Source organism: Sinocyclocheilus rhinocerous, unplaced genomic scaffold (genome assembly GCF_001515625.1).
Source record: "Sinocyclocheilus rhinocerous isolate Xijiao unplaced genomic scaffold, SAMN03320098_v1.1 scaffold692, whole genome shotgun sequence".
In the NCBI taxonomy this organism is placed as follows: Eukaryota; Metazoa; Chordata; class Actinopteri; order Cypriniformes; family Cyprinidae; genus Sinocyclocheilus; species Sinocyclocheilus rhinocerous.
The window spans coordinates 333,004-346,716 of NW_015638954.1; the positions used below are offsets into that span (position 1 = coordinate 333,004).

A 13,713-nucleotide genomic window follows, 5' to 3' on the forward strand; every position below is an offset into this window, starting at 1 on the left:
CAGCGGTCTCCGTGACGGGATAGGAAACAGTCAACAAAGTAAAATGATCTCAAACGTACTGCGCGCTCTCTTCATTTTATCAAATGATCATAATCACATCTATTCATTTTACAATCCTGCTACTAGAATTTTATTCAGACTAAAACCCCTTTAATTCGGGTGAGAAAGCGGGGTTTTTTTTTTTTTGAGTAACTTTTGCACATCCTGTCGTGCCGGACTGCATAGACACATTTCGCAGCATTAAGGTTAACGATTAATCAATTAATTGATCGTTAAAGGGGTCATATGATGCTGCTAAAAAGAACATTATTTTGTGTATTTGGTAAGGTTCCTGCTGTTGTGTGGCTTCAGAAGACTTAAAATCTAGTGCATGAGTCATGCAGCTACTTTCATGGTCATGAGGTCATATGAACTGAATGGCAAAGAGCTGCATGAAGTGCATCTTCTGTGTTCAAAATATAAAATAACAGTGTACGGAGAACAACATTTTTGGGTGAACTATTCCTTAACATTTATGTGCTTTAGTACTTGACTTACAGTATTCTCAAGAATAATCCTTAAAAAAAAAAGAGTATACACAAAGAGTGCAAAGCAGCAAACAGAGGCCTGCGTGTTCCTTACCCTTGAGGAGAGAGTTTGTCTAGCCAGCCTGCTTTGGTGGCAGCATTATGGGTCCCATAGAAGCAGGCATAGGGAGAAATGGAAACTTCTGTTAGAGAAGGAAGGTTTGGTCTCAGTAGGCCTGGTAGGTCATCTTGTGCCATACTGTATATGTCCTTCACATCTGTTTGAGGCTTGGCGAAAATTGATGGTCCAGTGCTCGAGAGAAGAGTAGGATGTTTAAAAGAGCATTCAGTAGCCAATCGCTGACTAAGCGTGGATTCTTGGAGAGTGGAGTAATCATCATCATCATCATCATCATCATGGACATAATGTTGCTTGGAAAGGTCTTGCTTCTTGTGATTGTGTGCTCTTTCTTGGTTTTGTGTCTGCTTGTTTCTAAAAAAAATATTAAGTTGTAGTAAGGAAAAGGCAAAATAATAACACTCACAATAATTAGGTAGGTAACTTCATTTCATTTCCATTGCTTTATGTTCTTTGAAAGGATGACCATATTTAGCGAGAGGGACACTGTTCCTGAAGAAAATTAAAGAGAAAGTTTACCCAAAAATGAAAATTCTCATCATCATCATTTTCTCACCCTCATGTCATTTCAAACCTGTATGACTTTCTTTTAAAAAAGACAATATTTTGAGTAATGTCTCAGCATTTTTTTTAGTCCAAACTTTTTGGTTACCAACCCTACAGAAGAAAGGAAGTTATACAGGTTTGCAACAGAATTTTATTTTGGGTGAACTATCGCTTTAAGAATAGATAGAGCATATGTAAAGAATATTTGATAATGAACACTTTCATCAATGAAAATTAATTCACATCCAAGGTGCTGATGCTGATTGGCCATTACACCTGGCCATCATATCCTACAAACCACAATGTTGTCTACAGAGATCCTCCGAGTACCACAGTCGGCACATGAAAATCTACAAACCGTGCTAAAATCACTGAAATCATCAAGAATTAGAGGACTTCACGTACAAGTTTATTATTTTTGAATTAGGTTGTTAAAAAACAGGCTAAAGGACAATGAAATTTTCCAAACTGTTCACCTTAACTTCTGTTGATCCAGGTTCTCTTTTACTCCTTGACTGGACATAACATCGTTGCCCACATCCTGAAAAACAAAAGCAATCAAGATGAAACTAAAAGCAAGTCTATTTTCTAAATTCTGTTTTCAAATACCGTTCACCCTTGTTATGAATGTCTTACGGCATTTTCAAGACCTGTAGACTAAAGGGACTTAATTGTACCGTAATGTGTTACATACAGTACTGTATATACAATTTATCAGTAAGAGTGAGAATCACAGCTTTGTTTCAGAGAAGAGCAATGACATTTGTGACCCTGGAGCACAAAACCATTCTTAAGTCGCTGGGGTATATTTGTAGCAATAGCCAAAAATACATTGTATGGGTAAAAATTATTGATTTTTCTTTTATGCCAAAAACCATTAGGATATTAAGTAAAGATCATGGTCCATAAAGATATTTTGTAAAGTTCCTACTGTAAATATATTAAAACTAAATTTTTGATTAGTAATATGCATTGCTAAGAACTTCATTTGGACAACTTTAAAGGCGATTTTCTCAATATTAAGATTTTTTTGCACCCTCACATTCCAGATTTTCAAATAGTTGTATCTCAGCCAAATAGTGTCCTATCCTAACAAACCATACATCAATGCAAAGCTTATTTATTCAGCTTTCAGATGTTGTATAAATCTCAATTTCGAAAAATTGACCCTTATGACTGGTTTTGTGGTCCAGGGTGACATTTTAGGATGTTTTTTTCTGTGGTTTTCAAGTGCAGTAAGTAATGTGCTCACCTACAGACACTGCTGCTTTTTACGTAACACATTTTCAATTATGAATTACGACACTGATGGCACAGCTTGGTTCATTGTACTGCTGGGTCAGATTGCTGTTTACTCACAAGCAAACCACTCCAGAATTTGTTTTCAATCGAGCTGAGACCACTTTTTTTTTTTTTTTTTGGTGCAGATCCAAGCACAATTGCCATGTTCATATATGCCTAAGTAAACTGAACTATGAGAGAAAACAAGGCAGGTTCTAAAAACAAATGTTCCAGATGTGAAAATGCCCTTACTAAAACTGTAATTCGTGCTCTACATGTGAGGTCATTGTAAATCATGTTACTTTATATGTAGCATTCATTTTAACATAACAAATTCCAGCACAGGCAGGTTTCGTATACACTCACCGATTCCTTTTCTGCTGAATTGTACAGAAAAAGCTCTCCATATGGGGCAATGGGGGACAAGGTCCTTTGAAGTGATGCTGTAATTAACACAACAGGAATGAATCATTATGACAAAGCAGGTTGTGGTTATGTGGTTCGATTCTAGGAGGGCAAAGGAGAAAGAGTAAGACAAAGAAAGAACGAGGCAAAAGAGAGAAAAGAACAAGCATAAAATGAGATCCCACACACTGTCCTTTAGCGCAGCCAGCTTGGAAAATGTACCAAAGAGGGAGCAGCTTGGGTGACTGGTTGTCAAGGTGACAAATGACCACCATACCTCTGCGGAGACAGTAAGGGGCAGCATGAATTCCAGACTGTTCCCTCCGGACGGACACACACATAGATATATAGCTAATAGACAGGGCCCCCCGCTAGATAAGACCCTACTGTAGAGTGTTTGATCTAGACGCCACTATGTTATCTATGATAGAACTGTACTGTATTGTATCACATCTTAACCCAGTAGCAAAGGTGTCATTTCAGATCTGTGTCATGATTTATCTTTATCAAGAGTTGACCTTCTAACTACAAGATGATACGCTCACTCTCTCTTTCTCTCTCTCTCTCTCTCTCTCTCTCTCTGCCCTGTTTTATCCGTCTTCTACAAGAACCCATTTCAGGATAATTGTGTAAATCTCTCACTGAGCATTTTGGAAATGTTCGTGAGACACCACAGTCCTTTTTTGCCCCATTCTTTGCTGTCATTCTTAACTTGAACGCCAAAATATTCTAAAACTGTTGATTAAACATAGATTTTTCTCATCGTATTTTCTGATCATCACGTTCTTCTCTGTTGCAAACTAATTCCCTGTTCCCAGTACTTAAAACTTTTCCTCTAAAACTTCATCTACCTTTCTATTACATTTTAGTCTCCAGAGAGTAAGAACAGAATTAGGTTGTAAATCTAGTAGATATAGACATTATTAAACCACTTTTACACCTGAGCCTGGTTTCTGACTTCAGTGTAACTCCCAATTCCCGACTACACACACACACACATCTCGCTGAAACAATTTCCAAACTATTCCTCTAGGACGCTAAAAGCACCTTTCCTGCCACAATTACAAACACTGCGACGTGTTCGGAATGGGGACACAATGGAGCATTTCAAAGCCAAAGGCAGTTTCAAAGACACACACACAAGCAAGCTGCTGTAAGTTTGGCAAACTAGGCTTCTCCACATGCATGCATGAGGAGATAAGAGCATATTCCTCTGAGAGACTGCATCCCATTTTTTTAATGGCTCAATGACTCAATCACAAGAATAGAGACAAATCAGAACAAAAGATATAAACTGCTGAAGCTGAAATAAAGTGAAGCGCAGTGTACCTTTCTGACTGCCTGTGGGGCAGATGAGTCCCTCAGACTTTGTGAGATGGTCATTGTTGTTTGCTGCCACATTCCTGCACACATATTTGTAAGGAGAAAAATGTGAATTTTTTGTACATTTCTGATTGAATGGATAGAAAACAAACAACATTTTACAGTCCCATTCAGTGACATCCAGGGTTTAAATTGGGCCGGGGCCGTCCAGGGCTGAGCCCCGGCACATAGACTCCAGGGCTCGACATTAACGCTTCATTAACGCCAGACAAGTAACCTGATTAAAACATCAATAACCAAAAATAACTAGGCAATCACCAAAACGCAAGTATTATTCAGATTTTATTACATTTGGAGTAAGTGGCGAATAGTGGATATAGCTGCTGTATAAAATGCATGTACTGACGGTATAAGGTTGCGCTGCTGAGGCGAGGCTCAAGCGGCCTCTCCAAGAGAAATTAAAACACACAACACAAAGAAACTCAGCATGCTGAGGTAAAAATTCAAAATGGAATGTTTTTATATTTAAAATACAGTTAGTTAGGCAACATCACACAACGTTTTCACCATCACGACTGTTCAATAGTTCAATAAACAGTTCAATAAGCAAGTACAATAATATTAGGTCGCTTACATTTTAGGTGCAGTATTGCAGACTGCTTTTGTTCTATTTCTTATGTGGTCTCTCAAAACACTTTAATTTGTCCACCAGCACTACCTAGCCTGTATAATGTGATATAGGAGGCATTATGTACTTTTTGTCATTTGTTTTTGGAAGTCATGAACACTTCCACCAGTGTCATTTGCAATAGTGCAATAGTGAAAATGCTGAAGATAATGGAAATTATTTTCAAACATTTTTGTTTGAAAGTATGCATTAACAAATCAAATGTAAGATTTTCACTTTAGCCCTAGTATTCCACTTAAGTCACACAACAAATGTGCATTTTTAACAGAACAAAAATTTTCTGGCACTGGTGGGTCATTTTTTCTTAATTTATTTTTTGTTTATTTTATTTACTTAAGTGGCGTAGACCATACTTGCAATTTGTCCTATTCATGTGACTATACTTGAATTTAACCTATCCAAGTACAGTCACGCACAGAGTAGGGCTGGGCGATATAGCTAAAAAATTTATCAACGATATAATGTTTCATATCGTTCGGTATCGATAATTATTGACATTTTTTATAACCTTTTTAAAAACAAAGAGCAATAGAATTTTTTATTTTATTAACTTTGCATGACTTTCTATACATCTCTTGTGTGAGACGCGAGTGCAGCAGTCATATTTGTCCGTCTAAAAAATGCGCTGAATATGCGTTCTGTGTGAATGGCTTGGTTTCGGTTTTAACCTAATCAAGATCTTCTCCGCATTGAGCTTTTGTATTTCTCTAGTATTTTGAATGAATAACGCTGCAGCGGCGCGTCTCGTGGGTTAGACTAACAAAACATTAAAATGCAACAACGTCACTTACATCATCACCGCATCTCACGCGCCACTGATGACGCTCCCTGACGCACACCTTACATTCAAATGTTTATTTTAAATTTGACTAATATTCATTCTTTATTTACAATCTCCTCATCACAGGCAGGCTCAGCACTCATTTCAGCATGTGTTCGTGTTTGTGTGTGCTGTCTGCCACTCATAACACGTGCCTATATCGTGCGCTATATCGAACATTTTTTTTCTATCGTTATCAAAGAAGGTGTACCGACGATAAATACCTATACCGTTTTATCGCCCAGGCCTAGCACAGAGCGCTGTTCATTCACTCCACCCACCTACATTTCTTGCCGGTACTGGGAATCGAGCCATTGACCTTCGGGTAACAATTCTATTTTGTAGTGAATGACTCTGCAGAGCATGCCATCAAGCTGAGTGCTGATTACCTTGATGCAGCCAGATCAGAACAGCACTATCAGAACACTCTGCAGGTGGTTGAGGCAGACCGGAAGCTGAGGCATTACCTACGGTTAAAGCGTCACACCCAAAGGTTGTGGATTTGATTCTCAGTACTAGCAGGAAATGTAGGTGGGGAGTGTGAATGAACAGTGCTATTTTCCACACTCAATACCCACAACTCAATACCCTCTTCCACCCTCAATACCCACACTCAGCTTGATGCTATAAACTGCATAGTCATTCATGACAGGATGGTGCTGGCAGAGGGCCAATAATTAAAGAAAAGTAAAGAAATTTTAAAAATAAAAAAAAAATGAGCAAGCCACCAAACCCCCAATGGCACCAACAATGGCTGCCCACTGCTCCAGGTCCACAGTGTATGTGTGCACTTGGATGGTTTAAACTACTACTATGGATGGCTACACATCACATCACTTTCACTGTTGTACATTATGAAATTACAATTATTTTTTTCCCATTTTTGATGTTTTAGTGTCAAAGAATGTAAAAAGTCATTTACTTCTAACTGTATTATAGGTTTGGTAATGTTGCTAGAACACAATAATGCAAAAAGTTTTTTTTTTTTTAAATCTCAATCTCTTTTTTTTAACTATTTAAAAATAAACATTGAATTGCAAATGCTAAGCTGCATTATTGTACTTCATTTTCATTTCTATAATAATAATAATAATAATAATATATACACACACACACAACGCACACAATAAGGACAGAAGTACAACACAAACACTCAAAGAAAAGTGAAATTATGCAAAAAAAAGTCTAAATAATTTCACTCTTCTTGATTGTTTGTGTACTTATAGTATTATGTTTCAGTTTTAGACTTTCAGTTTCACTGAAAGTAACATGACTATGACTTATGACTAGGGGTGTGACGAGATCATGTGCCACGATAAACAGTTTCAATAAACAAAAAGTTAACATGTGGTAAATTTTAGAGTCAATATTATGTTTTGCTCAATTTCGCCAAGGAAATAGTTCCAAAAAAAATCTTACTGAATGAATCGGCAGTCAAAATGCACCTGCATTGTTTTGCGTTTTGTGACATTCATTCGAATGAAAGACTATTTTTCACGATTGAAGATTTCTTAAAAAAAAAGTGTGAAAATATTGTCTTGTCTCATTCTCGTGAACCCGATATTGTGTATCGTCTCGTCTCGTGAGGTAAGTGTCGTGTCAAACTCCTATTTATGACATGCTGGCGTTCACCATGTCTGTGTTGCTGTGTCAGCAACCAAAAATATTCGATGCAAATTTATTTTTAAAAAATGGATTTTAGGCCAAAACAAAATAGTTTTAGAGGGATGAAATCATCGAACCAAAACAGTTACTTTTAGTGCTGCTCTGTTGGCGCGATTTGTCTGTGTCAGCACCTATTTTGTGGGAAAGGTACAAAAGGGAAACATGGCAGCACTTTGAACACACTTTACCATGATCAAAAATGGCTCATTTGGCTCATTGCCAAAGAACTTTACTACAACCGGTTTAAATTATGATCTAAGAAAAATCACACCCCAAACAGCATATGGAGTTCAGTTACCCAATTACCTAAATTGAATTACTGAAACTTTATTTTTGGTTTCTGTGTTTGGCTAAATGAAAACTGATTTCTGTTAAAAAAATAATAATAATTTCAATGCATCACTAATGACAAACAAATAAAAAACATATTTATAAATGTTTCATTCATTTACATATTTACTCACCAGTCATAAGGAGGTATGAAGGGATGTTCAGGGATCTCTGGTACAGGCCTGTGTCGTAGTTTATAGGAGCGGGTGGACCTCGGCTCAGACGGTTCCTTAATGAAGGTACACTGCTCATATATTTCATTTTCAACCATTTCTCCCTGAAACCCTACAGAAGCTCCTTCTGAGGAAAAGTCATCATTCTCATCTGGAATAGGTTCTTCTGAAACATTCTCCAGTGATTCGCTGCTGCCATGATCAGAGGCGGAGCTTGAGCTGGAGGAAACAGTGTGACATGTAACACTAGGAAGTGTATGAGGAAGTGTAGCAGAACCAATGGCCATCCGCTCTGAATCAGCAATAGTCCCTGAAGGAAGAGTTTGCCTTGTCATCTGGATGTTACTGCCCTGAGAATGTCGACAAGATGTTCCTCTCTGCTTAGCCTTGGGAAACACCTGTCTAGGTCTTGGGATCGGCTTTCTCCTCACTGGCACTTCACCTCCATCCACTTCCATCATCAGGGTCTCCAGGCTGCTTAGGATCCTCCGACGGTGTCCTGTGGGAATATTGTTCATCTGGTAAAGCTTCTCCTCTGTTAGGCTCCTGAGGTCCTTAAAGCAATGGTAGCCAGCCCGGGCGAAGCTGGAGGCATATTGGGGCAGGTGCAGACTGGTCAGCCACCGAGTAATTTCCTGGTCGGGCTCCATAGAAGAGTAGACACATGGGGTCTTCAGTGGTCATGAAGTCTACCATATGCCACTGGATGACGAGGTTACTCTGAGGCAAGTTGAAAAGATGTAGGAACACACCCTAGGGAGAATAAACTTGTGTTTGTGAATAATTTTCTTTGCATTAAACAAACAAACAAACAAGTTGGTGTTTAGGAGTTGAACAACAAAATGCCAAACTTATCCGATTTATGTATGAATCGTCTTGACAAACTAATAAAATATGATACATTTGAAAGTTTTGTAGCATAAAAACCTGTGTCTGTATAACATGGTATTTGCAGAGGTCACACATAGGAACACATACAGTACATAACATATAAGAATGGCATAACAAAATACACTAGTGCTTAGGATTAAGAGTTTATTGAGGTAAAAGTCATAGTTAATGGTTTGTTAATAACGAGAATTGGACCAACAGTTTTCAAAGATTCATAAGTTATACACCCTTTTATGAGCAACATAAGATCTGAATCTACAAAGAATTAGTCTTGCGTAGCCAGACCTTCAGACTGACGGCAGAAGTTCTGAGAACCTTGGTCACTTTGAATGGCCAAGGCCACCCCAAGAGGCCATATGACTGACAGTTAAAGCAACCAATCACGTTTCGTTTTGTGCCGCGTCATGTACTGTATAGGGGCGAGGAAATGTTCCCACAATAACTGTGTGTAAAACTCTTAGTTTAAAGATATTTATGCCGCAAACTTTCAATATTCCACAGCGTTTAGTTGATCCTGATAAGCGCTCATCGTCACAGTTGTAAACACAACAGCTTTCTTCTTCCATGAGTGAGTATGGCGTCACGGCATCTTTGTTTCCAGGCAGAATGTTAAAGAATGCAACACACACGTCTACCAAAAATCCTGTATAATTCAACCAATCCAATGATGACTTCAAAACTCCTGAAGAGTTTCCAATTTTGTGTGCGATGTGTGACTTGGTTGTGTCTCATCTGCAACACAAATCAACGCTAAAGGTCTGTTCACACCAAGACAAATATTTGGTTTGAAACTTTATTGGAATAAACATTCATTGAACGAACAGCATTTCATTTACACAAACATTTGCATGCGTCAACTGACCACTTTTAGTCATGTACCCATAGACGCTGCTGTTATATAAAAATATAACTTGGTGGCACACACAAATAGACTATTTTGCTAAGCAACAGTGAATAGCAGAGGAAGAATCCGGGCTCAGCTCTAGTCTCTATACTCTTCTATTTGGTGCAACATTTCGAACAATAAGGCAATTACAACAAAAATCTGTAACTATTTATACTTACCAGCTATTTTCTGTATTTTAAAAAATATTGTATTTTTTACAATAAAATCAGGATGGGAATGAGATGTAGATAGTGGTTATAAATATAAAACCCTTTCTTTTAAGACTAATTTGGTTTGTTGCTTCAAATGTTGAATCTGAGTATTCTATGTATATATGACCTTATGTATTCTATGTATATGACCTTATGTTACTCATAAAAGGGTGTATTTTAAAATGTATGACTCTTTGAAAATTCTATACAAAGTACAAAGTCGATGCAAGAACACTTTGTTGGAAGCAGAATTGATTATTGTTATTTTTAAAGGCTCTCTAAAAAAAGCAATAAATCTTCTGCATCTTGTTCAGAATGGACTGCAGAAGCACTGATCCGAAGAACAACAAGAAGACTTTACATATTATCTCTGTTTCAGCTTCACTCATTACATAGTATCATGGATAGATCTCTGTGTTATTTTGCTAGTTTCTAGATCTCGGAATGGCTATAAGCACCAGTGTATTTTGTTATGCCATTCTTATAGGAAATGTATAAAAAGAGTAAGCGCGCCATCCTCAAATCTCAACACAACCAGCTATTGTAACTGACCATCACATTGCAAATGTCACCCTCAAATAGTTCTGCACATGATACAGCAGACAAAAATTGATTGGATTGTGTCTGTATAATCAGATAACTAGCGATCCACTGCCCAAAAAATTTTTTTGTCCCACTCACAAAGTAGATCCATTTTCTGCCATGTTATAAATAGTTTGTATAATCACAGTAAAAATGTATGAAGGTTGACAGGTGCAAAGGCATGATAAATGGCTAGCTGTCCACCGTGTTCTGTTCATATAGCATATATCAAATGAACTCATTCTCAAAATTTGCTTCTCACTCCTGTAAATTTCAGGTAGTCCCTTTTGGTTGTCTTTCATAACCAAATTATGCACACGATAACCATGTTTATTACTCCAAACAAGACAATGGTATTTCACTGCTGTCTGAATGTACACATTTTGGCTATGTGAGCTATGTTCTGGTTTTTAGCTGTTTATTCTGAAATTAATTGTATATATTAAACACATAATAAAAATAAAGCACATTTCAGGATGATATGGGTTTTTGACATTATTCCCATGACAACTGAGTAAATTCCCCTTTGAAACCCTAAGCTGCATTCCACATTAAAAATCAATTAACATTTTCATAAGCATCTTTAATAATTCTTGTTCTTCCCCTGTTTAAATAGAGTGACAGTAAACTTTATCAGTGATGTGAATATTATTTCCACAGCATTTAAAGAGCTCTTTCAGTACTCCTTGGTGCTCTCTGCTTCTCCTTTTCTCAGCAATACTTCTTCATTTAGCTAAAACAACAACACCGGTCTCAAATATAAATAATATACATACTCTGTGTAATTCCAAAGTCTTGTGTGGTATTTTGCTTTTTTAACTTATTGTATATATTGTAAATGTATTGTATATATACAATATTGCCGTGTCGCACCTCATCCAATGTAGACAGAATTAATGATTATATTGGCTTCTATTGCCTTTTGTCACATTGCAGTGTAGGTGTATGGTGTACGATCAACTGTTATGTCTGAGAACTGCAACACTTTTTTTTTTTTTTTTGATAATATCTCTAGTCATTTTATCAATCCTGGACAAGTGTCTATCTGTAATATAAAGTTTCCCTCAACATGACATTAGCACATTATTAGCATACTTACATTAGGACCAGTCTTTCTCTTGCTTAAAAAGAAAAAATATATAAATGGATTCTGTATACTGGGAAGATATTCTGATCATATTAAATGAATATTTGTTCTTTGTCAAAATGATTTACATCCAGGTAAACATAACAATAGATGTTAACGACAAGACAGCATAGCTTGCGTGTTCACATTGTTACATGGTCCTTTGCCTTTAAGCTTATAGTTTTCAGAATGAGAAATAGCTTAAGTTACAGAATAGGCTGCAGATATTAATATGGATATTTTAGGTGCTGTCAGAGTTGTTGTAGGCAGTGCTGCAATGGCAAGTCAATTTTAATAATCAAAAAATATTTCTAATTAATTGAATGCATAAAACTGTAACAATGTAATAAATTATTACATATCACAATAATACTGCCATATGAAATGTGTTTAATTTTCCAGAAATTCTGTGTGTTTTATTTTTTTCTGGTTTCTTTGTTTTATAATTCCATACAAATGTATTATAAAATATGGCAGTAATCAAATGAATACATAAAACTTTAACATTTTAATTTGTCTTTTAAAATGCAATAAACTGAAATTTGTATTTTTCTCATTTTTTGGCAAACAAAGTGCTGCACAACAGAAGTTTACCGTGATGAACACTGATAAAAAACTGTGTGATATTATTGTTTTATAAACTGTATTATTATTGTTGTTGTTATTATTACTTAAATTGAGAAGCACATTCTACTGTACAACAGTAATATATTTATGTCATAATTTCTTCAAGTTAGACCAAACTTTTATTTTGTCAGATTTGCGTTATCCTAAAATAAACCAATGATAATATGAGGCACATTTCACAATTTATTATTGAAACCTATGTAAAAAAAATTCCTTATCCTTATTTGGATATAAACACATCAACAAGAAAAGAAATCCAAAAAGTAATAAGATGGAAATTAGATTCCATTACTGCAATACAGAATTCATTAGATTAGGTTACTAAATATAGGCTACTTCAATAAAAACAGCTAATCTGTACCTAAACAATTAAAGTAACTCTACCAGACTAACTGCAAGGTATTGTTCAATGAGCATAAAAGGCTGCTTTTGTTCAGATCAGTTTAAGCCTTGTTTAACAAATCAGATTTTTCAGATCTGAAAATCTGTGTCTGGGTAACTGGCTAAAACATCACAGCTTTGGCACAAACCAATGCTTTCACAACCTCTAAACCTGCACTGACATGCATCAGAGTTTTACCAGTTCAGACACAGGCACATATATTTCATGAATTACAGAGTAGCACAGCATATCCTGCCAATGCAGCAATTCACTGGTTTCCTGCCTGAAATGAGTTACAGATCTGTTCCGTGACAGTCACAGACAGCAGGGAAAACAACTATTTAATATGCAAATAATACAATCTAATTAACCATATAATTGTACATCGTAAGCACAAGAAAAGGCTTCAATTTTTTTTTTTTAAGTAGATAACAAGGGAGGAGAAAATACTTTCTATATCTGTTGTTTTGGCTGAAAATTCATCTGTCACTTGGCAGAAGCAGGCAAATTATTCAGATTATCCAGGCTGCATGACATGCTTTCATCTCTGAAAACCATGGAAAAAAAATAACTATCCAAGGTAAAAGAACATTCAAATCAGACTACATTAAATACAACAAGGATAAACACGGTTTGTGTTCTGTGCAGTGAATTATTGTCTGATGAGAGCATGAATCTATCAAATCTCAAGAGACATTTAAATACCTTTTTCCACAAGAAAGTAGCGTCTTCATAGCATCACAGCAAATCGACAAAACCCATAAATCACACTTGTTCTTATGCATTAGGCCCGGAATGGTCATCGGGAGCACCGGGAGAATTCCCGGTGGCCTGGCGACTGATTTGGCCCGCTGCCCTGTTTTTGTTTTTGTTTAGTTGTTATTATTATTAATATTTTATATTTATGCCTTCTCAATGTACCAAAGTGATAATTTCCTATGTTTTCATTCGATAATAAATCGATAATAAATTATAAATTGGTTAGTCTTGACTGGCAGTGCTGCTCTATACGAACCAGCTCACGTGTGTTCCGCGCTTCCGTCAAACGATTCCGAACAGAACCGATGCGCGGGACTCGATGAAGGAGAGGAAGCGGCCAGAAGAAGCAGTGAAAAGTAGCAACATCACTCA

General features: G+C 36.6%; 1 protein-coding gene across 2 annotated transcripts in view; it reads right to left on the reverse strand.

Annotated features, from left to right (window-relative positions):
- Positions 1-13,713, reverse strand: part of LOC107750308 (arf-GAP with Rho-GAP domain, ANK repeat and PH domain-containing protein 2-like) — an 87,493-nt gene that overhangs the window by 67,972 nt on the left and 5,808 nt on the right. For both annotated transcript variants that reach the window (XM_016565631.1, XM_016565632.1), the window contains exons 2-6: positions 7,838-8,629; positions 4,207-4,280; positions 2,839-2,915; positions 1,668-1,732; positions 622-999 (exon numbers count right to left, since the gene is read on the reverse strand). In XM_016565631.1, coding sequence (XP_016421117.1) covers positions 622-999; positions 1,668-1,732; positions 2,839-2,915; positions 4,207-4,280; positions 7,838-8,526 — 1,283 coding nt within the window. In that variant the 5' untranslated portion in view covers positions 8,527-8,629. The remainder of the gene's footprint in view (positions 1-621; positions 1,000-1,667; positions 1,733-2,838; positions 2,916-4,206; positions 4,281-7,837; positions 8,630-13,713) is intronic.